The sequence below is a fragment of the Cricetulus griseus genome, chromosome 4 (assembly GCF_003668045.3).
Source record: "Cricetulus griseus strain 17A/GY chromosome 4, alternate assembly CriGri-PICRH-1.0, whole genome shotgun sequence".
In the NCBI taxonomy this organism is placed as follows: Eukaryota; Metazoa; Chordata; class Mammalia; order Rodentia; family Cricetidae; genus Cricetulus; species Cricetulus griseus.
This window is the reverse complement of record NC_048597.1, coordinates 226521740-226549034: the sequence shown is the minus strand read 5'-3', so window position 1 is coordinate 226549034 and position 27295 is coordinate 226521740. Positions and strand designations below refer to the sequence as shown.

At 46.6% G+C, this 27295-nt stretch overlaps 1 protein-coding gene across 1 annotated transcript; it reads right to left on the bottom strand.

The window, feature by feature from the left end:
- Nucleotides 1-2423: 2423 nt before the first annotated feature.
- On the bottom strand, nt 2424-27056 carry Exog (exo/endonuclease G). Its single transcript, XM_027415380.2, has 6 exons — nt 26850-27056; nt 25180-25329; nt 22101-22240; nt 20213-20289; nt 16864-16978; nt 2424-4323 (listed from the first exon to the last, which is right to left on the bottom strand). The coding sequence occupies exons 1-6, from the start codon at nt 27016-27018 to the stop codon at nt 3862-3864; spliced, it is 1113 nt and encodes a 370-aa protein (XP_027271181.1). The 5' UTR covers nt 27019-27056; the 3' UTR covers nt 2424-3861.
- Nucleotides 27057-27295: the final 239 nt, after the last annotated feature.

Here is a 27295-nt window from a genome sequence, read left to right as displayed (position 1 = left end):
TATCAGCAGGAAGGTGAGGGCATAGAGGGGACAGCCTGGAGTCAGTCCTGGCTGATCATCAGTCACCATTCTTTTTTAAACAAACAACCCAATTTTATTAAGCTTGAGAAATATCAAAAGGGTTTAAACCTAGGATATATGGCACATGTAATGTTCCCTCCCTGTCCCAAATCCGCAGAGAAAACTATCTTCACTTTTGGAAGACGTTTCCACGAACCATTCTTAATTTTAAATTACATATTCCAGGGCTGGGGAGACAGTTCATGGGGTAAGTCACCAATGCCACAAGTGTGAAGATCCACGTGCCAGTTCCCCGACACAGGTAGGGCAGAGATGGCAGGGCAAGTCTGTGATCACAGCACTCCTAAGGAAAAAGGGGTGCAGAGCCAGAACACTCAGAAGCTTAAAGACACAGAGCCTGGTGTACACAGCAGCGCGTCCGAGAGTCTGCCTCCTGCTGACGTCTGAGGTTATCCTCTGCTATCCACACACACTGTGAAATACGCATATCCTCATACCCATGTGCACAAGCGTGTGTGTGCGTACACACACACACACACACACACACACACACACTTTAAAATTAAACAATGGAAAGTGGGGTTGCAGAGGTGACTCAGTGGTTAGCAACACTGGGCTGCTCTTCCAAAGAGCCTGAGTTCGATTCCCAGGACCCACAACCATCTATAGCTCCCAGGAGAGCTGTGAGATCTGCACTGTTCTGGCCTCCTTGGGCACTAGGCATGCACAGATATACAGACAGACATGCAAGCAAAGCATCCATACACACACAATAATTTCTTAAAATGAAAATCCCAGCCTCATAACGGACCTCCTGAGTCACAATCTGTAGGGAGCAGTTAAGAAATCTCTATGTATTTTTTTTAACCAAACAGGTAATTGCTCTAGATCAATGAACAGATAATTGCTCTGGATCAGTGGTTCTCAACCTTCCTAATAACATGGTTGGTTCCTCATGTGTGATGCCAGCCCTATCAGTTCCACCAGGACAAACTAGAGTGAGGTTCTGGGGACTTTTAAGTCTTTAGACAGAGGTGTGTTAGAAGAGCTCACAGGAAGAAACAAGGCCGAGTGTTGAGGGCCGAGCAGTCAGCAGGGTTCAGGGTTAGGCTGAGTATTACTTGTCACTGTGACAAATCCCTGACAGAAGCCACTTCAGGAAGTGTTTCTTTGCGCTTTACAATGGACTGCAGGGATTTCAGTCCACCATGGCCAGGAAGGCAGGATCATGAGGCAGAGGGTGTTCACCTGGTGACAGACAGTGGCAGACAGGAAGCAAGTACACAGGCCAGAACCAAGGGGGCTGAACCTTCAAAGCCTGCTTCTGCCGACCTACTCCCACCAGCTAGGCCTCGCCTCCTCAGGGTTCCCCAACCTTCAAAACTGCTGCACAGGTTGGGACGTGTTGATGGGACACATGCTAGATCCCCGGTCACAACAGGCTGTTAACACAAGTCTGCGACAAATCCAGTGAGCTCGATGACACCCTCAGAGACCAGGCAGGGGACACAGGTGACATGGCAACACAGAGGATCATTCTGGGATGTCAGGCCGCAAACTGAGCTCTGCAGGAAGCCACTCTCTCAGCCTCAGGCTGCCTCTCTTGCCTGATCAAAGGCTCTGATCAAAGGCCTAGGAAGGACTGAGGTTTCTGCTGATGAAGGCCGGCATCCCCTTCACTACCCTTTGTAACTTAGTAAGGGCCTTTGCTGTGTTCAACTTTGGTCAAATTTCTCAATCCAGAAATCAGAGTTTGAAGCAGTTGCTGGAAATTGGGAAAGATTAAGGATTAGATTCCCTACCACAGACAGGGACTTACCACAGCAGAGCCCTCCCAGCCTGGTCATTCCTTCAGACCAGGAACTGGGCAGGTAAATGGCACAGAGGGCGGGGTCCAGGCTAAGCCTGAGAACCCGAGGCAATCCACTAAGGTAACAAATGGACAGGGACCCAGTCAGGTTTGACCGGTCACAGCGTTGTCTCTGACTCAAGTGAGGCCCAGGAATCTACTGCATTGGAACCCAGGAAAATCGACAGCTACTCTGAGGGGGCCACAGCGACCTGATCCAGAGGGAAATTCTAAACCTCTGTTCGGGGCACTCGTAATGACAATGTTCAAACGACAACTCCAGCACCACTGTTGTACACCGATGTAAGTTTTACACATAAAAGATGAGGTCGGTGCTTGAGAGTCCTGGCTGCTCTTGCAGAGGACCCCAGTGCCATTCCCAGCATTGACATGGTGGCTCAGAACCATCTGTAGCTCCATTTCCAGGGGGAATCCAATGGCCTCTTCTAACCACTGTGGGCAACAGGCACTCGTGCTGTGGGCACAGATGCATACAGGCAAAACACTCACACGAAAACTCCAAAGGAAAATAAACGAGGTCTGGCATACTGTGTTATGTTCTTACCTCTATTTCTCGTGATGACCAGGATTTTATTTCATAGGAAATAAAATCCCAAGATACATTGACTTACTGAAACAGTCAAGATTCCTCACCATCTAGGAGAGACGGGAGTGAAGACAGCCACCCCAAGACCACCAGCAAGTCAGGCCAGCATGACAGGATGGCAAGGGGCTCGAAGGCATGAATTCATGGAGGGACCTAGGTCACAGCCCGTCAGGTGTGCCCCAAGCCTCCTGGGCTCCTGGAGGAACACCCAGGTCCCACATCACCTCTCTTTTGAGGAGAGAAAGTAACAGATTTTTTTTGGTCATGGTGACATTTTGGCTTTCTATCCTTAGGAGGGCTGGCACACGCCAATGGGGAACAGTAAGATCAGCTATTGTGCCCCAACCCAACTTTTTCTTTTTACTCAAATGAAGGAGCAGAACAGGGTCAACCACTGCCTTATGTTTCTTGTAAAGCCATGGCATTTCTATCAGAGGCAAACACAGCACCTCAAAGATCGCCCTCATTCCGCTGCTTGGAAGACGATAGCAGAGTGACAGATTCAGACAAGTCCTGCCTGGAAGCCACTGCACTGTCTACACTAGGGATAGCTCAAGACTCTGTAAACTTTGGCCAGAGATCAGCACAGGAAGACAGAAGACAGCTGTTCTTTCCCACAGGAGTGGCCGAGGCTCTACCCACCTGTAGTGTAGGTACCTGGGGACTGACTCAGCACACACCTTTCTTGGGCTCCTTTAGCATGCCCCAAGGGAAGGAAGAAACACACTTATCTGGCCCCATGTGATCCCCGGAGGGAATCTCAGGCTCTGGTTAAACCCACAGAGTACCTCCATCTTTGCTCTGTTCTTCCTGACTCAGGTATTAAAGTGTCTCTGCCTGAGGAGACAGCAAAGAGACAGAGCCTTCTCAGCAAGCAGAGCCCAGGGCCAGGAATCCACACGGACATGGGTATATACTGGAGTCAAACTCCATCCAACCTTGTCTTGGCTCTGTGGTGCCCTGGTGACTTCTGCAAAGCACCAATGGGGACATACAGAGGCTTCAACGTCCCCACATGTAAATGGGAACGCTGGGACTTTGCACAGAGGCTCACTGTCTGACAGTACAAGCCAAGCACTGCACACAGAGCACCCGAGGAAGAGCTTCAGCACAGACAGATGGGAGGCGAGCAGAGTCATGAGAAGAGAAGCAGGGAGTAAACCACCCGCTGTATTTGGACAGGATAAGAGAGGAATTCTAAAAGCCATCTCCACCAGCTCACATCCTAGCGACAGAAAAAAACAACACTGGGTTTTGAGCTAGCGAGTCTCTGGAGAGATTTTTAGTCAGGATTCCATCGTTTCTCGAAAACAAATCCACTAAAATGCAGCTGCCTGAAGAGGGTGAGCCTGCTCGTTACAGGTGCTCAACACACACCCAGGCACTAGGACGGCTTTTCCAGCTGGGCGCCCGCCTGCTCCTTGGCTTTCAGTTCCTGTAGCTTCTTCCCATAGCGACTCAGGAAGTAATCGTCAGGTTCCACACCTGAGCTCTTCAGAGTTTCTAGAACCTTCTCCAGTTTGGCCACGGACCTGGCCCCGTCAATCTTCCTCGTGCTCAGGTAGAGAGTGAACTCCTGGAAATCCAGGAGCTTACAGGTGTCCACAGAGCAAATATTCCGGATGTTGCTGGTTCTGTCCAAATGGGGGAAAAACACCAGACCTGACATCTTTTCTAGATCCTGGAGGCTCACCTGGAACTCAGTTAACTGGGACTGGAACCCAATGGCAGTATTTGGTACCACAAAGGCCCCCAGGGCCAGCGGCTCCGTAGATTCCGGGCTCCTGCGGGCCACAATCACCTTGTAAAGATGAGAGGGGACTGCCACATTGTCCTCACCGATCACCTAAAAACAAAGCAGCCCAGTTAGTGGCACTGATCTGTGCCAGCGGTTTTCCAGGGTTTTGTTCCCACAATGTGTCAGATGCACTCCCAGAAAAAGCTCCTGGGGGCAGCCTCAGTGTACCCCAGTGCATCATGGTCCAACTGCTGAGAAAAGCGACAGAGATTCAACAAGGCGTATGGAGCAGGCCAGTTCTAGCCAGTCTTTAAAACAATGCAACTCCACAGAGGAGGACAGGGCACCGTGAGCAAGCACTGACTTTTCCAGTGGAAGAAGCCGCCGCTGCTGTTTCCTCTTCGTCTCATGGCCAGAGCTTTTGATGCTCACTCTACACAGCAGAAGTCAAAACAGCTGGCCTCAGCATCCCCAGCTCACACAATAAAAATGGCCCTGGGTTAGCAAACTCACCAAAAAACAACAGGCAGCCTTTGAAGCAGCAGCCAGCTACCACGTCAACAGAACTTTCTAGATCACTTCAGAAGCAGCTCGCTTTCTCAAGTTAAGATCTGCACCTGCTTGTGCTTAGCTTCACATGCTCCTGGACGGCCAAACACACTGAACTTCTAGACTCCATTGTCAAGTCAGACACTTTGGAAAGGTAGCCACAGAATGAGGAAGGCAGGGGCAGAGAAAACAAGCTGCCTGTGTAGGTTGGCCGTACTAATGAAATAACATTATGAAGCCTCTTCAAATGTCCTTCCAATACGCTTAAAAGCCTCATCTGTTGCCAAAAAAAAAAACCTGAATGTCCATTTACTTAATGGTCCCCGATAAAACGACACAAGCCGAACGAGCATGCCTGCAGTGAGTGTGCCTTCCTTCTGGGCCCTGCCTGTGATGGTAGGTCTCTCCCCTGATCAGACAGTTCTGCCAGCAGGTGCCCTGTCAGAAACCAAAATAAGGCAGCGAGATCAGAGCTAGAAAAGGACTCTTTTCTGATTTTTTTGTTTTTTTTTTGTTTTTCGAGACAGAGTTTCTCTGTGTAGCTTTGGAGCCTATCCTGGCACTCGCTCTGGAGACCAGGCTGGCCTCAACTCACAGAGATCACCTGCCTCTGCCTCCCGAGTGCTGGGATTTAAAGGCATGTGCCACCAATGCCTGTCTCTCTTTTCTGATTTTTACAAATCTGATCCACATTGCACACAGCTCAGGACTCCATGGTCACCTACTGTCTGCCACACATTGCCCCAGGCAACGACAGGATTTCAGGGAAGACCCGGCCACAACCGTCTTTGAACATACTGAAAGCAGTTGGCTGGGCTCAGTGCAGAGCAAGGTTAATAAAACCACACTGTCCATAGGCTCAAAATTCCTATTCCCAGGATGACTTGTGCAACAAGGACAAGCGAGTTCATCCAAGCAAAAGGGATGAGAAGGGAAGCTATTTTATGTCCACACCTGGTTCATGGATGCCCGGGAGACACTAACTAACCATGCTCACAAGTCTAGAACCTGGCACTGACCCTCCAGCACTAGTATAAACTGGGTGTGGTGGAACAGCCTATAGTCCTAGCATTCAGGTGAAGGTGAGAGGATCAGAAGTTCAAGGTCACCCTTGGCTGCACACTTACGGAGCTCAAGGCCAGCCTGGAGTGTGTATCTCATTTTAAAAGGAAAAGGGAAGGGCAGTATGCTGTCTGAAGGGGGAGCCAATGCCACAGCTTACCCCATAAGCAGAATGTGGCCAGATGCTAAGAGATGGTGAATAATAACAGTAAGGGATCCGGGGACCAGAGCTAAGGCCATGGTGACTATGGAGCCAGATTCACATGGGGCTATAAGATGAAATGAGCTTCAGACACTTCACAGTGGCTGGGGACCTGATGGGTAAGCAGATTCTTGGTGCCACCTGGTGGGCTCTCCGTGACACTGCAACATAGCATGAGACATTCCCAAACCTTGGAGAGCCTTCTACCCATTCAATTCACTATTTCTGCCTCAAAGGCTCCTTGTCCACAAACAAATGGCTGTGTTCGGAGCTACTTAATCGGCCATGTTCACTGGCTGCCAACCAGAACTTCTAATTGAGGTCCTTAAATTCCAGCAAAAGGTATAAACATCTGACATTTTACATTTCGTGGGTTTACTTCATGGCAATGTGTGTCTCCATAGATTTTCGGGTTTTTTAAACTCACACTAGCTAAAGGACCTCAGTACTGCCCAGCAGGGGTACCTAACAGCCCTCTACCACTCAGCTACGACACTGCTCCTACTCAAAGCCATAACGTGGGACTCTTCCAGTCATGACCTTCCCTACAAGTAAGCAGAAAATGAAACCAACTTATTTTGTCCAAGTCAGTCTGCTTTGTTCTCAGCACATCTGAAAGAGACCATGTCTGTTTGGAAATTTAAAAACCCACTGTTTCTTCCTTAATTTTGAGACTTATAGCCTGGTGGTGATGGTGCACACCTTAAATTCCAGCACCCGGGAGGCAGAGGCAGGCAGATCTCTGAGTTTCGAACTACAGAGTGAGTTCCAGGACAGCTAGAGCTACACAGAGAAAACCTATCTCAAAACAAACAAACAAACAAATAGACACAAATAACCTTAAATAACACAGGGTTCTCTTCCTTATAGGTAACTCAGCAATACACATAAGTTTTCTTACTTGGAGAAAATGTTGCTAGAATGCACAAGGTTCCACTTTGTTGTTTCTGGACAGCTGCTCAGGTTCCACTTTGCTATAAGCGGCAACTCACAACCAGTCTCCTTTCTTCCTGTACGAACAGCATCAGCAAGCCCCAAATGCCCTCACAGAACTGTCATGACACACACTGACATGCTAGTTAAGAAGAAAAAAAAAAAAAGCACACGCCTTTAATCCCAGCACATGGGCTGCACAGGCAGGGGGATTGCTGTGAATTTGGGGCCATCCAGGGCTATATGGTGAGACCCTGTCTCCAAAGAGAGAGAGAGAGAGAGAGGTGGAAGAGGAAGAGGAAGGTATGGTGCAGCACACTTACAATCCCAGAAGCTTGAGAGGCAGAGGCAGGAGGATGGGGGTTCGAGGTCAGCCTGGGCTAAACTGCAGGGGACCCTGCTCAAAATAGTAAGAAAAAAAAAAAAAAAAAAAAAAAAAAAAAAAAAAAAAAAAAAACGATTTCAAAACCCCCAAGACCTATAAAAAGAAACCTTTTTTTAAAAATAGTGGATGTCATTCAAAAGACAGCTTTTGCAGAGGCATAGTGGAAAAACATAGGCTCCAGCAAGATTAGACCAGTTAAGGGTCAACAGCAGGCTTCAGAAGGAGAAATCAAGTTTAAGACCAATGACTGCAGACAAAGCATTTCTATATGGCTTAACACAGACCAGGCTGTTACTATCAGCACATCAGCAGCAAACCTTTTTCACAGAAGATTTGGCATAAAAACGCTTCACAGAGGCGATTGCCTCCGCTATTAAAATGCCCAGGAACCCTGGACTCTCCTCAAGGCTAACAAAACCTGGAAATCAACCAACTGGAAGTGACTGGAAATACAACACACAGAAGAGCTGGCTGAAAGGCAGACTCACATCTAAGTTGGTTATTTCGTATATACTGCCTGGAGCTTGCTTCCTTCCTTCTAAGAGACAGAAATAACAACTTATCCCCACCATAACCACAAAGTGCCCCCAGTTCCAGAAGACAATGGCGAGAAGCAGTACAGGTCAGCCTGCTATTTGTAATGTCATAGAGTTATTGTGTCTTGAGAAAAGTCCTTGAGATAAATGCATTTAATGACACCATTCCCAATAAGATAAGAAAGGAAGAAAGTCAAACCAAAAATAAAACTGCTGGGATACACAAGAGACCAAGTCCTTAAAATGCCAATCACATGAGAGAGAGAGAGAGAGAGAGGGAGGGAGGGAGGGAGGGAGGGAGGGAGAGGGAGGGAGGGAGAGGGAGAGGGAGAGGAGAGGGAGAGGGAGAGGGAGAGGGAGGGAGGGAGGGAGGAGGAGGGAGGGAGGGAGGGAGGGAGGGAGGGAGGAGGGAGGGAGGGAGGGAAGGAGAGAGAGAGGGAGGGAGAGAGAGAGGATGGTAGTTTGGAAAATGGAACTCATCCACACTTAGGAGGCCAGAAACAACAAGACAAGTGTGGAGACCCGGGAAAAGGAGTCAACAGGAATGTTGGTAAGCCCTGTGTCACCAACAAAGCCAGCAGACACCTGCTGGTAAGGGCAACTCAAACTAAACAAAGCCTCCACCTACAGGACAACTGCTCCAGACAGCGGGCAGATATATAAACGAACAAACTCCCTAGACTTCCAGATTCCCGGGGCAGATTTCTGATTTTCTCCCTCCCTACAAGTGACCGGCAGAAATCTGGACTGCGGCTCCACAGTGGCGGGCAGGCTGTTAGACACTGCTCACATACCACCTCTCATCAGGTCATTTACAGTGTCCAAGCCCAAATCCTCAGGTGTGTTTCACTCATCTGGACTCGGTCTCTCTGGAACAGACACAGCAGAGAAAGCACAGGGACACACAGCCTCGGTCACTAAGGGTGACTCTGATCCGAGCTGTCAGATGACTCACTTCCGATAACATCACTGCTACTAATCCTCCCTGAGGCTCCCGAGGACTCGACTTCTGTGATCCACTCCCCCAGATTCTAGTGGACATTTCTGCCTGGCTGTAAGGAACCCTCCTGGCCCATTTTCTGCTGTTTCTGCATGGAGCAGATCCTCCATTACTGATGGCCTCGTGCTCCGTACCCAGCACTCAGGCGCCCCTTGGCCACAGAACTCTGAGAGCCTCAGAGGAGGAAGCTGACTGAGCATCAAGTGGGCAGACAGACAGATCCGCTTCTGGATCTCCCGTTGTCGACCCACCACGAGCTGCATGGCCTGGGTTTGCCCCTACCATCCTGTTCCATGTGTAAAGGAACGGCTGCTACGTTTGGGTTAGGGCTGCAGCGAGGCAGAAGGATGGCCGCGTGTTGAAAGGCGCTTCTACAATTCCTCGAATAGCCACGACCCTCGCTCAACGCCAGCTCATTTGCTTCACTTCTGCCAAGTTTAAGCGCACGCAACATACACGCTCCAGCGCCTGCACAGCAGACCCAGGGATCCCCGTGTTGCCTGTGCAAGTCCTCCTGAGGGAGAGAGTGCCTATGGCTGAAAACAAGCAGCAAATCTTAAGTGGCTGTGTGACTCAGAGCCGTCATGCCTAACTGCCAAGCACCCCCTTGGAGACGGCACTCACAGTTCACACTGTTCCTCCGGCGGCGGAACAGGCTGCTCTTGAGGGCTGCTCAATGTGTCCCCTTCCAAGCAGCATTAAAGGGCACCACTGGAACCAGTGCTTCTGAAAGGTTCCACATGCTAGAGAACTGTCTGGATTTCCTGGCTGGACAGCCCTTCATCTCTTCTGCACAGATGTACTCACTGTTCCTCAGCGCGGGAGGCCTCCCCCACCCACCCACCCCACCCCCGCAGTCCCACCTTCCCAAAAATGCGCTTTCCTTAGTGAGAGTGCATCTGTGTGTGCACACAAATACACTTTCTGCCCAGTTAAATTCTTTTCTGTTGTTATTTTTCCCTTTTATTAAAAATTATTGCCAGGAGGTGGTGGTACACATTTTTTTTTTTTTTTTTTTTTTGAGACAGGGTTTCTCTGTGTAGCTTTGTAGACCAGGCTGGCCTCAAACTCAGAGATCCACCTGCCTCTGCCTCTTGAGTGCTGGGATTAAAGGTGTACCGAACAAAACACCCAAAACTGGAAGAGTCACTATATACGAGAAGGACCTGTAGGGTTTAAAAAAATAAAATTAAATTAAAAAAAACTGAAAAATGATATTTTTTTTTTAAAAGCCCACACATGACATTATGAGACAGGGAACCTTCAAACATGCAGTAGAGTTTGTTACTGGTTGACCATCGACTGCTGGAAGTTTGTTTCCCCAGTGAAATCCCCTTGGAGAAAATTAAATTTTCATTTGCATGTGGTTATAGATTGGAGATATTTCTGGGTTAGAGATAGGAGCCAATTAAATTCTTAAAATAAGGAAAGTGTTTGGTTTTTGTTTTTTTGTTTTGTTATTTTTTTTTTTTTTGCTAATTTAATCACTAACAGATGGTATCTTGCCCTCACGCTAACAGATATACTAAGGAGTTCTGGGTTTAAATTTTTAGTTGGAATCAAGTTTGATCTGAAAAATAACACCCAAACTAGCTAAGCCTACATTATTATAGAGAAATCTACTAGTGAAAATAAGCACATTAAAGCAGAAGTCACGGGACAGGTCTCTGAGGAAGGTAAAAACCGGATGACTAGACAATGAAGTCTTGTCCACACTCAACTTCCGCACATATACACATGACATATAATAGTGACCGGGGTTCACACATTCCCAGGCCTTCCAAACAGTGAGCACTTAAGGTAGAAAAAAAATTTGCTCTACTCTTTGGGGCTTTCTCCACCCACCATAAAGAGCTAAAAATACATGTGGTGAACATACATGACAAGCCAAACAGCAGAGTGAACAGTCAACTTGTCATGTAGACCTCAGAAGCAGGGCCCCCGGGGGCTAAAATCCACCAGCAGGAGTACTGTGCCACCAGAGCAATGGCCTTGTTCTGCCTCCCGGATGAAGCTCACAATCTCTAAAGGAACACTTCTCCAACCTTATGGTCCATGTAAAAGCCCCTGGAGAACTTGTCAGGTGTGTAAAGTCTGGAACCACATCCCTAGAGTTTCAGGTTAAGCAAAGACTACAAAGTTTACCTACATTGCTGGAGTGGCATCTTGTTTTGCCAGTGGACTTGAGGTGGTGGCTGCGTCCTGGGGGCGTGGCTTAAGACGCTGGGACCTTACCCCTCATAAAGAAGAGGAGGGGCTGGCTCACTCTCTTGGGTTGTGGTTGGAGCATCCAGAAGGGCAGAGGCTGCATCTTCAGGGGTAGGAAGACCTCGGCAGTTGTTTGCCATCACTGTGTGAGTGCTCCCTAAATAAATACCTGTTAATCACTTATCTGGGTTTTGTAGACGCCTTTAAACTCCTTCACATTGCCTCTTCCAGGCTGAACCCCAACATAACACAACACAGACTACAAGGAAAGGGGCCTGGGGATTTATGGGGATTTATGGAGTAAGTGGACCTAAGCCAAGTGTGATAGAAACACACAGTAACTAAGACTGCTCATGCCCATCACCAAACCATCATTCCCTTAAATATGCTGTCAGTATTGGGCCACCCATTTCTCCTTTCTGACTCTTGACCATACTCCTTAGATCTCTGAGGCCTGACTGTACCAGGGTACGGACCTCCAACTGCCCCTCCCATCGATACTCATGTATCTCACCCTATCGTTAAACATGTGTGCGCTAACGACTCGCAAGCCCATCTAGACAGCAAGCCTGTCCTGAGGTCCAAACTCACTCACCCTCCACTCAGCACCTCTGAGTGCTCATCACATCTCAAGACAACAACGCGCAAGCCCCACAAGTCTCTGTCCCTGCTCTTCTCTGGTCCTCACCATCTCAGACTAAATGTGACCAGACTCCTTCGCCTTTCCCCAAAGGAACCCCCAGGAAGCCGGTCTTACCAGCCCTGCGCTGGATGATCTTTCTCTCGGAGCCCCACTAGCCGAGCGGGCAATCGACTGTCAACTCCTATTTCTACTTGTTCTTCTCAAAAGCAGCTAGCCACACTGGGCTTTGCAAATGTAAACCAGATTACACCATTCTCCCGATCAAAACCCCACAGGAGCATCCTGTTTCCAGGCAGGCCGGGTTTCTTCCCATCTTCCCCAGCTCACCAGCTGCTGCCACACTGGGCAGAACACTGTTCCCTGAACGTCCGAGTCCGGCTTCTCTCAGTTAAATTAGGTCTCTGCACAGTTGTAACCAACCCCAGGTGACCAATCCCATTTCCTCACCCCACTCCCTCTTCCTCAGCCCTTCACCGTCAGCTTTTCTACGTGGCTCTTTGCTGTGGATGATCTTTCTGTACACTGTGAAAACGCATTCCTCTCTTTGGTTCATGATAAAAACTGTCTGACCGATAGCCAGGCAGGATAAGGCTAGGCGGGACAACCAAACTGAGAACTCATATGAGGAGGGCTAGAGTTGGGGAGATCCCAGCCAGCAGCCAGAGGAGCAAGATGTGCAGGTAAAACCACGAGACAACGTGGCAAAACACAGATTAATAGAAATGGGTTAACGGAAAGGTAAGAGCTGGTTGGTAATAAGCCTGAGCTATTCGGCCAAGCATTTTGTAATTAATACTAAGCCTCTGAGTAATTATTTAAAAGCGGCTTTGGGATGGGGCAGGACAGAGAAACCTCCGTTTACAGCCCTTGTTTGCCTTTTTACTCTGAACAAGAAGCACCCAAGAGCTATCCCAGGTGTACTCTAGAACCTTTAAAAACGTAATCGCTTAAGTATATACAGGTGTATACCTGTAGTCCCATCCACTTGGGAGCTAACGCAGGAGGATGGCTTGACCCCAGGAATTGCAGGGCAGCCTAGGTAACACAACTAAACTGTCTCTAAAGGTAAGTAAATAAATAAGCAAACTGAATGAAAGGAAGAGATGGAGGAAGCCGGGAAAGGAACAGAAAGTTAAAGGGGTCCAAAAATAATATCTCAAAAAGCTACTGATTTTTCTTTTTGAACAAAGTATGACATTAAATGACCTGAACCATCCGACTGAGAAAGTAAAAGTGCATGACCACATTCCTAGAAACAGCAGCCATGGCTCTCTGCCACCCTCACCCTCCGCTCCTTGACTGTCATGCTTGTCTCTCGGGGCCACAGACTTAATGACACAGAATTGTATCTATTTTCTACAGAACCAAACACATGACTTACACACGCTACACTGTAAATGCTGGTTTTGTATTTTCAGTAGACCCAAGAGTATAATATCAATCAAGGACCAACAGGGGCTGAACAGGAATACAAAAGAGGGACACACCAGAAAGTGCTGGAGCTGAGGTAAGAATGTGCATTCCACCAGGAGGTGATGGCGCATGCCTTTAATCCCTCAGGAAGCAGAGGCAGGCAGATCTCTGTAAATTCAAGGCCAGCCTGGTCTACAGAGTTCCAGGACAGCCATAGCTACACTGAGAAACTCTGTCTCAAAAAAAAAAAAAAAAAAAAAATCAGTAGACCCTAAACAGAAAAATGTAATATTACAGGCTCAGAAGTTAAGAGCACTGGCTACTCTTCCAGAGGTCCTGAGTTCAATTCCCACCATATGGTGGCTCACAACCATCTGCAGTGAGCTCTGGTGCCCTAGTCTGTCATGGAGGCAGAACACTATAGATAAATAAATCTTTAAAAACATAAATAATAAATCAATCTTTAAAAAAAATCTTTTAAATTAAGACTTAAATAAGTCTTTTAAATGAATCTTAAAAAAAAAAAAAAGACAAAGCTTTAAGATGAAAACAAAAAACCAAGACCATCATTCAAAATACAAAATTCAAAATTCAAAATTTCTGGAAGCTGCCCCTGACCAACCTCACGAATCCAATCACTGTGAAGACAGCTGCCAGGTCTCTAGAAACTCCTCAGGCTGCCTGACCACCTTAAACATCATCCACAGAAAAAAGCCAAGTTACATTGCTGACAGCAATACATGTTCCAGGGTAATGAAAACTGAGTCTGGAGACGCAGCATTTTTATATTGTTTTCAATTCTGAATTCCAAACAGACTTGTAAACACCCAGGAACCACTGTTCACCTATGCCCACCAATTGTTATCATTTTCCTTGGCTTCTTTACCACTCTCTTTCTGTTATCCTTGGTCCTCCAGAATATACTGTCCTCTTATGGAGACATTCATTTACAGTCACAGACCAATTCCCAAAACCAGGAAATCCAGTGCAGCCCACTAGTCTCCTAACCTCAAATGGAGCCAGCTGCCTCCAAACATTACTCAGCGGCCTTGTTTTCTGCCTCCAAGGCCACACTGCAGGTTTGTCTGCGACTTGTAGAGGAAGTTTCTGTCCCGCCTGGTACCACAGTCATTTTAGTCCCAAATAACACACAAAGGCTTATATTGATTATAAACTGTTGGACCTGTAGTTCAGGCTTCTTATTGGCTAGCTCTCTCTTAATTATTAACCCATAATTATTATTCTATGTATTTCCACATGGTCTTGGCTTACCGGCGAAGCTCGGTCCCCTTTCTTCCTTGGCAGCTACATGTCATCTCTCTGGTGACTCACTCCCTGGGTGTCCCTCTTTCCAGTCTTCTCCTAGTCTGGTAGCCCCACCTATCTTTCTGCCTGGCTACTGGCCAATCAGCATTTATTCATCAACCAATAAGAGAAACATATGTTCACAGCATACAGAAGGGCATGCCCTACCAGCAACTGGTTCCCCAACCTGTAATTGTGACATGGGCCCTCTCTGCAAGAAAGCATAGTGTGTTTTATAAGGTCCTCCCCTGGGCTCTGCCCAGTGTTTCCACACAACGGGATTGAACGTTACACATTTTTGCAGAAATGTATTTTCTCCTCCATACATCACACCGGAAGTCCCATTGCTAGAGACACACACTTTGGTCATTTAGTTAAGAAGGTAACGTCACCCACGTCTCACCCTTTTGATCATTAAATGACTTGTGGGAAGGTTCCCCATACAACTGCTGCCCTACTTTGGTACCCACTGAGAATCTCTGCTTGAATCACTTGGTACTATGAAGGCTGCAACATGCTCCTCATGGCTTCCACTCCTGACAATTCCCTGGCTGGCATCAGTCAGGAATGCTCCCTGCAGTCTGCGTATTTACTCATCTACCCGTAGGGTTACATTGCAGTCGGCTTTCACATTTAGTCAGATGTGGTGGTAAGTGGGAGCCCCTTCCAGCTCACTCCTCTGTCCTTCAGAGAGGTCCATTTGTCTCAGTACTTCCTTGCCTTGGGGACAAGATGTTCCAGTTTTATGCTTTCCCTACAAGACTCTGGAGGGAACCAGCGCTTTTCTAAAGTGCTGGGGCTATTTAGCAAGAGGTGGTTTTTAGCAAACATGATTTCTAGAAAAGCCTGTATCACTGCTGCTGAGCCATCTAAAGTAGGACACACATTTTTGTAAGCTGTAGTTTTGAAAATCATATCCAGTAAGAAAAGCAATACATAAAATGTATGTTGTTTTCACTATTGCATTTGAACAACCCCAGTAACAGAAACACCATGCCAATATACATACATACATACATACATATATACATACATACATACATACATGGGTTTGATTTGGTTTTTTATCTTTTGGGGCGCTGTCTCAGTTTTGGAGAGGAGGGTTGTTGTATCAGGTTTTTATTTGCTTGAGAACGAACTTAAATTCAGATGGGTAGGAAGGGGGGAGATGATCTGGAAGAACTTGGGGGAGGGAAAAATATGATCAAAATGTATTTAAATTTAAAAATTGTTTTAAATAATAAAAAATATAATAAAGAAAACACTACATAAGACACTGAATGAAGGGTCAATTTTTCCTTTTATACTGAGTAAAATTTTATTACACAGCAAGCTATTTATATAAATCTCTCAATTTCATAAATCAAAACACAAGTAAAACTGTAACTTAATCATTTCAGGTTTATAAGTCACCAGACTTTTTGGTGGTGAGAGTAAGAGGAGCTAGGCAAAGCCAAGAATAATTTTTTTTTTTTTTTTTTTTTTTTTTTTTGAGACAGGGTTTCCCTGTGGCTTTGGAGGCTGTCCTGGAACTAGCTCTTGTAGAATAGGCTGGCCTCGAACTCCCCAGTGCTGGGATTAAAGGCGTGCACCACCAACGCCCGGCAAGAACAAATTCTTCTGCCTTCCTTCACCACCATTAAGAATGACTGGGCATCATGACCAAAAGAAGTCCATAGTGTGTGACTTTAAAGAGAGTGAAGAGGGCTGTGCTGGGAACGTGGGTGAAAGGATTAGGTGCAGACACAGCACAGCACACCTGCTTCAGGCAGCCATCGCAGGCGCATGCAGAGCACCCCAAGTCTGCTCATTTGCTCTGCAGCTGCTTCCAAAGCCTGCAGCCAGACTCCGAGGGTTTGAGTTAGCCAGCATTTGCCAAACACCTGCACTATCCCCAAAGCTAAGTGTCCCTCCAAATACATCTCCAGCTCTTTCCCACCCTGTATAGACCGCACAGGGCCATCCTCCTGGCATAGTCCTCAGGGTGCCTCCCCATGAAGAGATCCAGTCACACAGTGTTGGCAGAGCACTCGGCCCTGTTAACGCACCGTTGCAGCACACTCGAGAATCCCAGCACTGGCGCCTAACACAGCAGAAGTTACAGTCTTTCATGTCTCTCATTTCACTAAAAGTTCTCATATACTTAGTCTGTTTCCTGCTGTCCATAAGAATCCCAGCGTCTTGAACATTAAAAAAGGAAAGAAAGAAAAACGAAACTCTAACATAGTTGTTACCGAGTATCTCCCTTTAACTGTAAGCATCTTGAGGTCAGGGACTGTTTTAAACCCATCACTGTATCCTCTACTCCTATAATCCTAATAGGTTCCCGATAAGCAATGCTGAATAAATGAAATTAAGAAGCAGAGCACTGAATGAGAGTATGAGTTCATGAGCAACATAACAAGTCCTTACCTGGTAACTAACTGCCTTCTTTCCATCACTTCCAGTATGAGGTAAGGTTAAGGGTCCCGACACTATCCAAACATCTTCAAATCTCTCCGTCAGCTCACGACAATACATTTCTATTCTGAAAAAAAAAAAATCAAAATATGTTCTGTGTTCATAGGCACACATGTAAGAAGGCAGCAAGCCACCCAGTCCCTAGGAAAGACACCAAGACATCTCATTTAAGAAATTAACTTAGGGACACCCATAGTGGCACAACTTTAATCCCAGCACCAAGGAGGCAGAAGCAGTTGGATCTCTATGAGTTCAAGGTTAATCTGATCTACAAAGAGTTCCAGAACAGTCAAGGCTACACAGTAAGATCCTGTCTAAAAAAAAAAAATGTTAAAGCCAGGAGGTGGTGGCACACATCTTTAATCCCAGCACTCAGGAAGCAGAGGCAGGTGGATCTCTGAGTTCAAGACCAGCAGGGTCCACAGAGTGAGTTCCAGGACAGCCAAAGTTACACAGAAAAACTCTGTCTTGGAAAAAAAAAAAAATTAAAGCAGTCTTTTGAACCTCAAACATACATATATACACATATATACATACATACATATATACATGCATACACATATACATACATACATATATACACATATACATACACACACACATACATACAGACTGACATATACATACACGCATACATACATACATACAGACAGACTGACATATACATACATACACATATAAATACATACATATATACATACAGACAGACCGACAGGCATACATACATACATACATGCATACATACATACATATATACATACATACATCTCAGATTGAGCATGATGGTGATGTTCACCTTTCATCCCAGCACTCTTTTGTTTTGTTTTGTTTTTTGTTTTTTGTTTTTCGAGACAGGGTTTCTCTGTGTAGCTTTGGAGCCTATCCTGGCACTCACTCTGGATACCAGGCTGGCCTCGAACTCACAGAGGATCTGCCTGCCTCTGCCTCAAGAGTGCTGGGATGAAGCCGGGCATTGGTGGCACACACCTTTAATCCCAGCACTCGGGAGGCAGAGGCAGGAGGATCTGTATAAGTCACAGACCAGTCTTGTCTACATTATGAATTCCAGGCCAGCCAAAGCTACACAGTATCAAGACTGTAGCTCTGCAAGCTCATCCCATCTGATGCTGAAGGTAAGATTTACACTGAGATGTCTTTCAGTCTCCTAGACCTACCTGTAAGAGTCAAAAGCTAACTGCAATTCCCTAAGTCATGGCTATTTCTAGAACACATATCATGAAAGACTGCTGGAACCAAACAACCATTGGTCCCTTGTCACCAGAAGGTATCTTTCCTAAAAGGCTAAAGATACTAGGAACAATGAACTCTTAGGTTCTGGCTGCCCCATGCAGAAGCTACCTCCAGCAGAAACTATCTGCACAGCACAGTGCTAGGGACAGAGATGGAGGTCACAAGACAGCCATCAACATGGCAGTGACAGGCACTTTTTAGACCACACTTGGCCGAGCTCTAAAGGAGGTGGCGACCCTTGCTGCTGTTCGTTCCTCTCCGCTCCTTTGCAAGTGCAGGTCCTCATTACAAGGTGAAGTTCTCCTCCCTACAAACATCTCCCTCAGCAAGAGAAAACACAAAAGGCTCCCGTAGGTATACAATCAGAAATACAACCTGGGAAGGGGTAAGAACACATCAGACCTTTAGCAAGTTGTAAGGAAAAGCTTCACAAGGGAGTGAAAAGATCCACGAGTTAAATCTAAACCTTAAGTTGGATCCCAACAGCAATGAGACACTGGGGGTGGGGTGGGGTGGGGGGATGAACACTGTAAAGCTGGTACTAAGGAGTTACTGTTAATTTTTTTTTAAAGTGCAATAGTATTGTGGGTTACATTTTAAAACAATTCTTTTCTCCTAAAAATATAATTTATGATGTCATATACTATCACCTGAGCAGGTGGTAGGGGTTAGGACACAGAAATGAGACAAGTGAGCCATGACTGGTGACTACAGAAAGGAATCTACAGATTCCTTTCATGGTTTTTATATGTCTGTGTTTGCCCAAAAGCACAGGGGTGCAGGTGCCACAGAAGCCAGGAGAGGTGTTAGAACCCCTGGAGCTTGAATTACAGGCGGCTGTGGGCTAGCTGGTGCTAGCTGGTACGGAGGCTGAGAACCAGAGCAACACGAGCTCTTAACCACTGACCCGCCTCTCTGGCCCCTGGACTTTTAAGTATAGAGCATTTTCTTAATGTTTGTTTTTAAAAATTTATCTTTTTATGTGTGTGTGTTACCTGCATGCATGCAAGTGTATGTGTGAGAACCTGAAGAGGACATTGGGCTCCACAGAACCAGTGTTACAGACAGGTGTGAGCCATCACACTGATGCTGGAGACTGAACTCAGACCCTCTAGAAAGCAAGCAGTGCTCTAAGTGCTGAACCACCTCCGCAGCTCTATTCTCTCTCATTTATTTCATTTTGGTTTCTTAGTAGTAGGGATGGAAGCTGTGGCCCCTGCGCATTTGAAGCAAGTAGTCTATCAATGAACTACGCTGCTAGTCTTATTTTGAACCACAAAATATTATATAGGAAAAGCACACCTGCCTGAAACAACCACAACCAGTACTAGTCCCAGTAGCCTGGTGAGACCACCTGACAGGTGCTAGTCCCAGATGCCTGGTGAGACCACCTGACAGGTGCTAGTCCCAGAAGCCTGGTGAGACCACCTGACAGGTGCTAGTCCCAGATGCCTAGTGAGACCACCTGACAGGTGCTAGTCCCAGATGCCTGGTGAGACCACCTGACAGAACTTAACGTTAAAAGAAAGCAGAAAACTCAGATGTTTTAGTTTCTACCACTAACCTGGTTAATGGCTGTGTTGAACTGTACCACACCAAAATTTTTCTCTTGCAAAGCTCAGAAACAGGCAGGTGTGGTGGTGCACAGCTCTCACCCCAGAACTTTCAAGGTTGAGGAAGGAGAATCCCAAATTGGAGGCCAGCCTTGGTAACTGACAGTGCCTCCACAAAAAAAAAGCTTAGGAACAAACGAAGTGCCTTCCCTGGACATGCTGCTCAGTTACTATCACGAATATTACTTGGAGTAGTTTCTCTCAAAACCTGACGTTGGGCAGAAGCAAACCACTAAAGAGGCAGGCTACCCTTTAAAGTCTGTTCGCCCGTAGAAAGCTGTACTCCCACATACAACAAAAACTGGCCTTCCAGCCAGGAGGGAATCTGAAAAGCAACAGAGACAGCACATACATACATACATGCCAACAGTCTCGTCACAACACATACATACATACATACAAACAGTCTCGTCACACCACCCGCTGTCCACACCTACCTATTCCAATAGCCAGAATTATTATCAAAATTCTGAGGCACAATATTAGAAAGGTAAAAGGTTTCCGCCATGGCTTTCTGTGAAAGAAATTAAAACAGCATGTTACTCTAGGATGCCTTCCCTTCCAGAGCTCCACAAGCAGAGGCAGGCAGCCCCATATTAACACCTCAGCTCTAACAGCAGTGACTACAAGACAACTAACTCATCAGTGCCGGAATCACACTGCCACCCATCTGCATCCCCAACCCACTAATACTTACTTAGATAAACAAAGACATAATATTCCAGCAATAGAAAACTCTGTCATTATGCAAAAGAACAACTCCAGGGCCAGTGAGATTGCTCAGCAGGTAAAAGTGATTGCCTCACAAGCCTGTTGCCCCTAATTAGGTGCCCAGAGCTGGCATAAAGGTGAAAAGAAAACTCTACAAAGTTGTGCTCTGCTCTCCACATACAATCCATGCACACGCACATACACTATACACAAAATAGTTTTAATTATAAAAAAGACTAAGTCGGGTGTTGGTGGCGCACGCCTTTAATCCCAGCACTCAGGAGGCAGAGGCAGGTGGATCTCTGTGAGTTCCAGACCAGCCTGGTCTACAAGAGCTAGTTCCAGGACAGCCTCCAAAGCCACAGAGAAACCCTGTCTCGGAAAACCAAAAAAATAAAATAAATAAATAAAAATAAAAAAGACTAATCCTGTCTCAAAAAAATTAATGAATTAATTTTTTAAAAGCTGGGTACAGTAGTACATTCCTATCATCCCAGAGCTTCAGGGGTGAAAACAGGGGAGCAGGAACTCAAGGTCATACTAAGACATAGAATGGGCTCTAGGACTGCCTGTACCCCATGAGATTGTCTCCAATAAGAAGAACTATAATGTAAGTAGTTCAGTGTGTCTGGCTTTTCTTACAATTTATAACATCCAAAAGCATGTTTATAAGCTCCAAGAACTAAAAGTCTCCAAAGAAAGTGTGAGAGTAAATTTTGGCTTTAAGCCTCTGGAGGAAAGGTCAACCCTCCTGGAATTTTACTTAAGAAGTGTGGGGAAAAAAAAAAAAAGCAACGACAAAACATTTAGGTCAAAAGTGGCAGAGAAAACATCCTTTTCTCCCAGTTTCTAGCCACCATATATTCACTCACGTGGCATGTCTCATCAACACACACAAAGCTCTGCTTCCATGACTGTAGCAGACAGTCACCAACACACCCAGCTCTTCAAGGGTGGTTCTCAGCCTGACAGCCACTGGATCAGATAAAATGCTGCTTTGTTTCAACTTTTCAGCTCTCAAACTTTTCAAAATAGAAATGAGTTGGGGTCGGGGTATAGCTCAGTGGTAAAATGTCTGTTTAACATGCACAAGTTAAAATTAAAAGTAAAGAAAGAAGAAAACGAGTAGCTTGATCTCCTAGTCGCTTTTCAGCCCCCTTTACATTTAAAATTTAGTTTTCAAGACAGAGGCAGGTGAATCTCTGTGAGTTCGAGGCCAGCCTGGTCTACAGAATGAGTGCCAGGACAGGTTCCAAAGCTACACAGAGAAACCCTGTCTCAAAAAAACAAAACAACAACAAAAAAAATAGTTTTCAGGCTGGGCGTTGGTGGCGCATGCCTTTAATCCCAGCACTCGGGAGGCAAAGGCAGTCGGATCTCTGTGAGTTTGAGGCCAGCCTGGTCTCCAGAGCGAGTGCCAGGATAGGCTCCAAAGCTACACAGAGAAACCCTGTCTCGAAAAACCAAAAAAAAAAAAAAAAAAAAAAAAAAAAAAAAAAAAAAAAAAATAGGCAAGAGACAGACAGACAGACAGACAGACAGACATTCTCAAGCTTTATGGTTTGGCTCCCAGATCACCAGTCACACATCCTCGTCCTCTCTAAAGTTGCCTACACTGGAAAACTTGTTGTTTCCTGCTGGGGCCATGTGTCCTCGTGACCAGCCACTTCCAATGTAGTCCTCATTGAGGGCACTGAAGGCTGAAGGGACACTGGGGTCAGGCTTGAATTTACAATGTTTTCTGTCCGCGTCACCTGAAGAAAAACACACAAAATGGTTATGGATGGATCCTCTAGGGCAGGCAGGTTGGCTACTGTGAGAAGGTATCACTTCGAGTAGCTGTTATTAGGGACCACATACATGTCTCAAGTTCCTAAAAACAGTGCAGATATTTCATCAGAGTAAGGCCTGGTCTAGGACAGGATGCATCTCCTGGAATGAAGGACCTCTTGTTATTCTTTTGCTTAAATTAGAAATTCGAGAGACGGACACGAACTATAGAGAGCACACTAACCAGTGTATTGCAGGGCAGGAGAGCTAAAGGGAGGAGAGGAATGGAGAACAGAGCAGGGCAGAGAGGGAGAGAGGGAGTTCTCGTATGCCCACAGCCCGGGAATGAGTGACGTAGTAGCCATGACATGGCCTCACAACACAGGGCCCTTTAAGCTGCCTAGGTAGCTGCCTGAACCTTTCACCTCTCACACTGATGTCTAGGGACTAAAGGCGTGTGCCACCACCACATGACCAGAGTAAAGATTTCATGCCAAGTGTAAGGACCTGAGTTTAGATCCCCAGAAACCATGTAAAGCCAGATGTGGGAACACACATCTGTAATCCCAGCTCCAGCAACAAGATAGAAAGTGGAGGCAGGAGAGAGAATCCCCAGAGGCTGCAGGCAAACGAGGCTGGAAATGGGGACAGACAAGAGCCTTGCCTCCAACAAGGTGAAAACCAGGAAACCTGACTCTGAGGTTGTCATCTACCCTGCACACACACAGTGGACCAGTGCAGGTCCACTCTCAAGACACATGCACACACATGCACACACTCACAAAAATTAGGATCAATTTTCAACTGCTTACAATAGGTTCCTCTTGAACAAGTACATTCTAAAGTCCCTGCTATGCTACTGGGTTTTGTATGTTTTGGAAAGGTATACGAGAATCCTGATATCAGTATTTTAATCCGAATAGACAATGTATGTTCTTAATCATTGTGTGTGTGTGTGTGTGTGTATGTGTGTGTGTGTGTGTGTGTGTGTGTGTGTGTCCATGCCACACAGCACAGCACATATGCGCTAGTCAAAGGGCAACTTTGTGGAGTCAGTTCTCTTCTCTTTTCATATAAGCTCTGAGACTCGAGTCAGCCTTGTGCAACCGCGACTTTACACGCTGAGCTTCCCACCAGCCTCACAACACAAATTTTACAGTGAAGAGAAATAGTGTACAGACCTTAATTCAGTGTAAATCACAAAATAGGAATGAAACTCCCACAGTAAGTGGGATGTGGTGGAGCATTCTTGTAATCCCCGGACTCAGAAGGCAGATGTAAAAGAACATAGTCCCAGGTTATCCTCAGCTAGATAGATTTGATAACCTGAGGCCAACCTGGCCTACATGCCTAAAAAAAAAAAAAAAAAAAAAAAAAAAAAAAAAAAAAAAAAAACTATATATATATATATATATACACATATATATATATAATGTGTATATATATATATATATATTCTTTAAGATAGTAAAGAGTTACTGTACCATCAACTTATTTTAGTTATTTATTTTTTGAGGCAGGGTCTCACAGTGTAGCCCTAGTTGGCTGAGAACTCCCTTTTATAGAGGCTGGCCTTGAATTCCCAAATACATCTGTCTCTCCTAAAATTAAAGGTGTGCACCAACACACCCAGCAACACAATTTTAAGAAGACCACCCCAAGCCAATGTGGTAGCATGCACCTTTAATCCCAGCATTCAGGGGGTGAAATGTAAGGGTCTCTAGGAGTTCAGGGCCAGCCAGGGATACATGAGACCCTATCATGGAAAAACAAAAACAATTAAAAAACAAAACGCAACCACCATCGCAACTTACAGAGAAAGAATAGCTCACAAAACACCACCTCTCACTGACAATAAATACAGTGAAATCAGCTACTAGACTGGGAAGGCTTAACACCACAGGTGAAGGCTGGGACCAGACACTCAATAATGGCAGTGTAAACGTCGAAAAATCTACTTAGAAACCAATTTGACGTTCATTATCTAGAGCTGGTGGTGTTAAACAATCTTCCAAGCCATGGAGGACACACAAACAGACTTCACACCCGGCAGCTCCAGCCTCGTTCCTTATCACAACGGCCCTTCCTGTAGATCCCTAAATGCACAAAGTCTTTTCCACACTGGGAAGACACAACTGCTTCTTTCTGCCAAGAACCCTCTTCTCCAATCCCGAGGCCCACCTGACGCAAGTCTGGGTAACTAACTCCCATCTCCTCATCAGGCCACTTTGTCAGAGAAGGAAAATCATCTCCTGTGACACCTCCAGCACTTTCTGCACTGTTCCTTAGTGATACCATCCTGACCTGCAATCAATTCTTCCAGAAACGTAGCTAGTAATCTTTATCATATGTTCATCATTATTTGACAGGTCAACCTGATTCCCCAGTTAAAATACCACAGGACTCTGGGAGGTGGTGACGCACCCTCTGAAGGCAGAGGCAGGCAGTTCTACAGAGTGAGTTCCAGGACAGCCAGGGCTGTAACACAGAGAAACCCTGTCTCGAAAAACCAAAATAAATAAATAACAAAAGGATTAGATGAATAAATGCCACAGGACTACAGACCATTTACTGCAGTCATGGCTACGTCCACACAACTCTGCAGCACTGCACAAACACACTTAGTGGGTGTTTATAAAGAAGACCTGTCGAGGTAAAGATGACGCTCACTGTATCAATCTTTATGATGGAGCCTTGAAACCCAAGTGTTCAAACACTGATGTTCTCAGCCCTGGAACAGTTGGGAAGGGTCTTGGGGCTCCCTAAATACTAAGCTTGATTGATCCATTTAATCAGAGAGCAAAGTAAGCTCTACTTTCAGTGTGTGCTCTGAGGTGCGGAGGCTGAAAATACTATCAACAATCCCCTTATTCTGAACTTGGGACCCTTTCACAGGTACCTGCACTTTGTTCCCACCACCTACCTATGATCTTGTCCTTGGATATGTGCTCAAGGACCCATCTGGGCACCCGCTTCTCCTGATCGTAAGACAAAGCATGATTAGTGTAATGCCTGGTCTCCGCTCCAGTTAAAGGAAATCCAAATTTTTCCAAGATAACTTTTTCTGTGGATTCTAAGAAAAAAAAATAAAGGAAAAAAAAGAGGGGGGGGTGAATAAAAAAAAAACAGACAAGTAATTAGTGATTCTTAATGAGAACAAAGGGTTTTAAAGACAACAGTGATATGTAAAAGCCAATGGCTCCAAGGTCTCACAGGGAGTGACTCTCAGTGCTGGGGAACAGAAGGGTCTAATCAAACAGACCTCATTTTTGCAAAGCCCTCCTCTGCCTATGTTGTGAATTCACAGTAAGCTCCAACTCTAGGGCTTGTATTTGGTTTGGGGAATGAACTCAGGGTCTCGCAAAGAACTGCAACAAGGCCACATTTCCAACCCCTTCACTTTCCACCCTGAAACAATCTCACTGCGTTGCTCAAGCCAACTGTGAACTCGCTCTGTGGCCCAGGCAGACCTTGAACTTTTGTTCCACCTACCACACTCAGCGATAACTTTTAAATAAAGACCTGGCAGGAGGTGTTCAGGGTGGAGGCGGAGCATAGCTCAGTGACATACCTGTGCGTGTACTAGAGGCCCTAGCTTCAATACCTGGTACCAAAAAGAAATAGGGACCGGATCTTGGTAGTTTTCCAAATCTGTCTGCACCTCAAACTATAAGGAGACCTCAAAGGAAAAACTATTAGTCATTGGTAAAACTGCATAGGAAGAGTCTCCATACTTAAGGAGACGAAAAGGGCCCTCATTTTAGTTTTACCATCATCATGGTATCTCATCTGCCAGGCTAAGTATTTATTTTAGATTTTCTAAAGACCACAGTGCCACAAGTATGCGAGCGCGCACACCTGTTACTCCAACAAGTTTGATGCTTGGCTGGGTCACAATGAGAAAGAAAGGACCCAAACTATCCCTCACTTACTGACCCTTTCCCAATGTCTTAATACAAGGACAGACTGACAGCTAGGCTGTAGGAAGGCTGGGAAACTGGTACTTTCTCCAAGTGAAAAAACAAAAGAAACAAAAAACAAGCACACTATGGTGAGCTGGTTACTGGAATAGTCAGTCCACTGGCACAATGGCACCTGAGTGTCCTGGGATGGGATGGGCCCGTGGGTACCCTAAGAACATAAGGATTTACACACCGAAGACTGGGCAGCGAACACTCCTCATGGGAACTAATTCCCTCGCGATAGCCAATGCTGTCAATCTGATAAAAACTAGAATCACCTGAGAAAGGCCTCTGGGTATGCCTATGGGGTGTGAGTAGGGGTGTGACCATGGTTGTATTCGATGATGTGGGAACCCCCAGCTCACATTCCTCCCTGTTCCCTGGCTGGGACTCCGGGGACCCCACACTGCAGCAGCTCGCATCCCTCCCTGTTCCCTGGCCGGGGACCCCGCACTGCAGCAGCTCGCATCCCTCCCTGTTCCCTGGCCGGGGACCCCGCACTGCAGCAGCTCGCATCCCTCCCGGTTCCCTGGCCGGGGACCCCGCACTGCAGCAGCTCGCATCCCTCCCGGTTCCCTGGCTGGGACCCCGGGGAACGCTCGGGACGGGGCGGTAGCGCCCGCAGACTCACCGTGCTGCTCCGGCTTCGGCTCCGGCTCCGGCTCCGTCGCGTCCCGACGCGGGAGGAACTGCAGCGCCGTCAGCCCCGCTCCCGCGGCGCCCACCACAGCCCCGGCCAAGAAGCCGTTCAGAAACCGCCGCGAGGCCCGGAAGCGGGACGCGAAGCTCTTCGCAGCCATCGACCCTGGGACGCCAGCACTTGGGCTCTGCCGCGCAGGCGCACACCGGGGTCCGAAGCCGGAACCGGCCAATCGCAAGCCCGGGAACGAGGCGCGCACGCGCGATCTGGAGCCGCCGCCCGGAGGCCTTCGCGGCTCGGGGCCTCGTGCGCCCCCTGCTGACCGGCTGGAGCGGGTGCGCCGGCCTCCGTCCCTGTCCCGGGGATGGGATGGGTTCAAAGTGTCATGACATGCGGGTTTAGTTACTGGTGTGCGGATACTGTCCTCGGAAGAAAAT

What these genes read in the sequence shown, in the direction of transcription:
- Exog (XM_027415380.2), bottom strand. Translation starts at nt 27,018, where the DNA reads ATGGCTGCGAAGAGCTTCGCGTCCCGCTTCCGGGCCTCGCGGCGGTTT. An exon ending in GCCGAAGCCGGAGCAGCACG is followed by an intron (nt 25,330 to 26,849) that starts GTGAGTCTGCGG and finishes TTTTTTTCTTAG; the next exon opens with AATCCACAGAAAAAGTTATC. An exon ending in AATTCTGGCTATTGGAATAG is followed by an intron (nt 16,979 to 20,212) that starts GTAGGTGTGGAC and finishes TTTTTTTTTCAG; the next exon opens with AATAGAAATGTATTGTCGTG.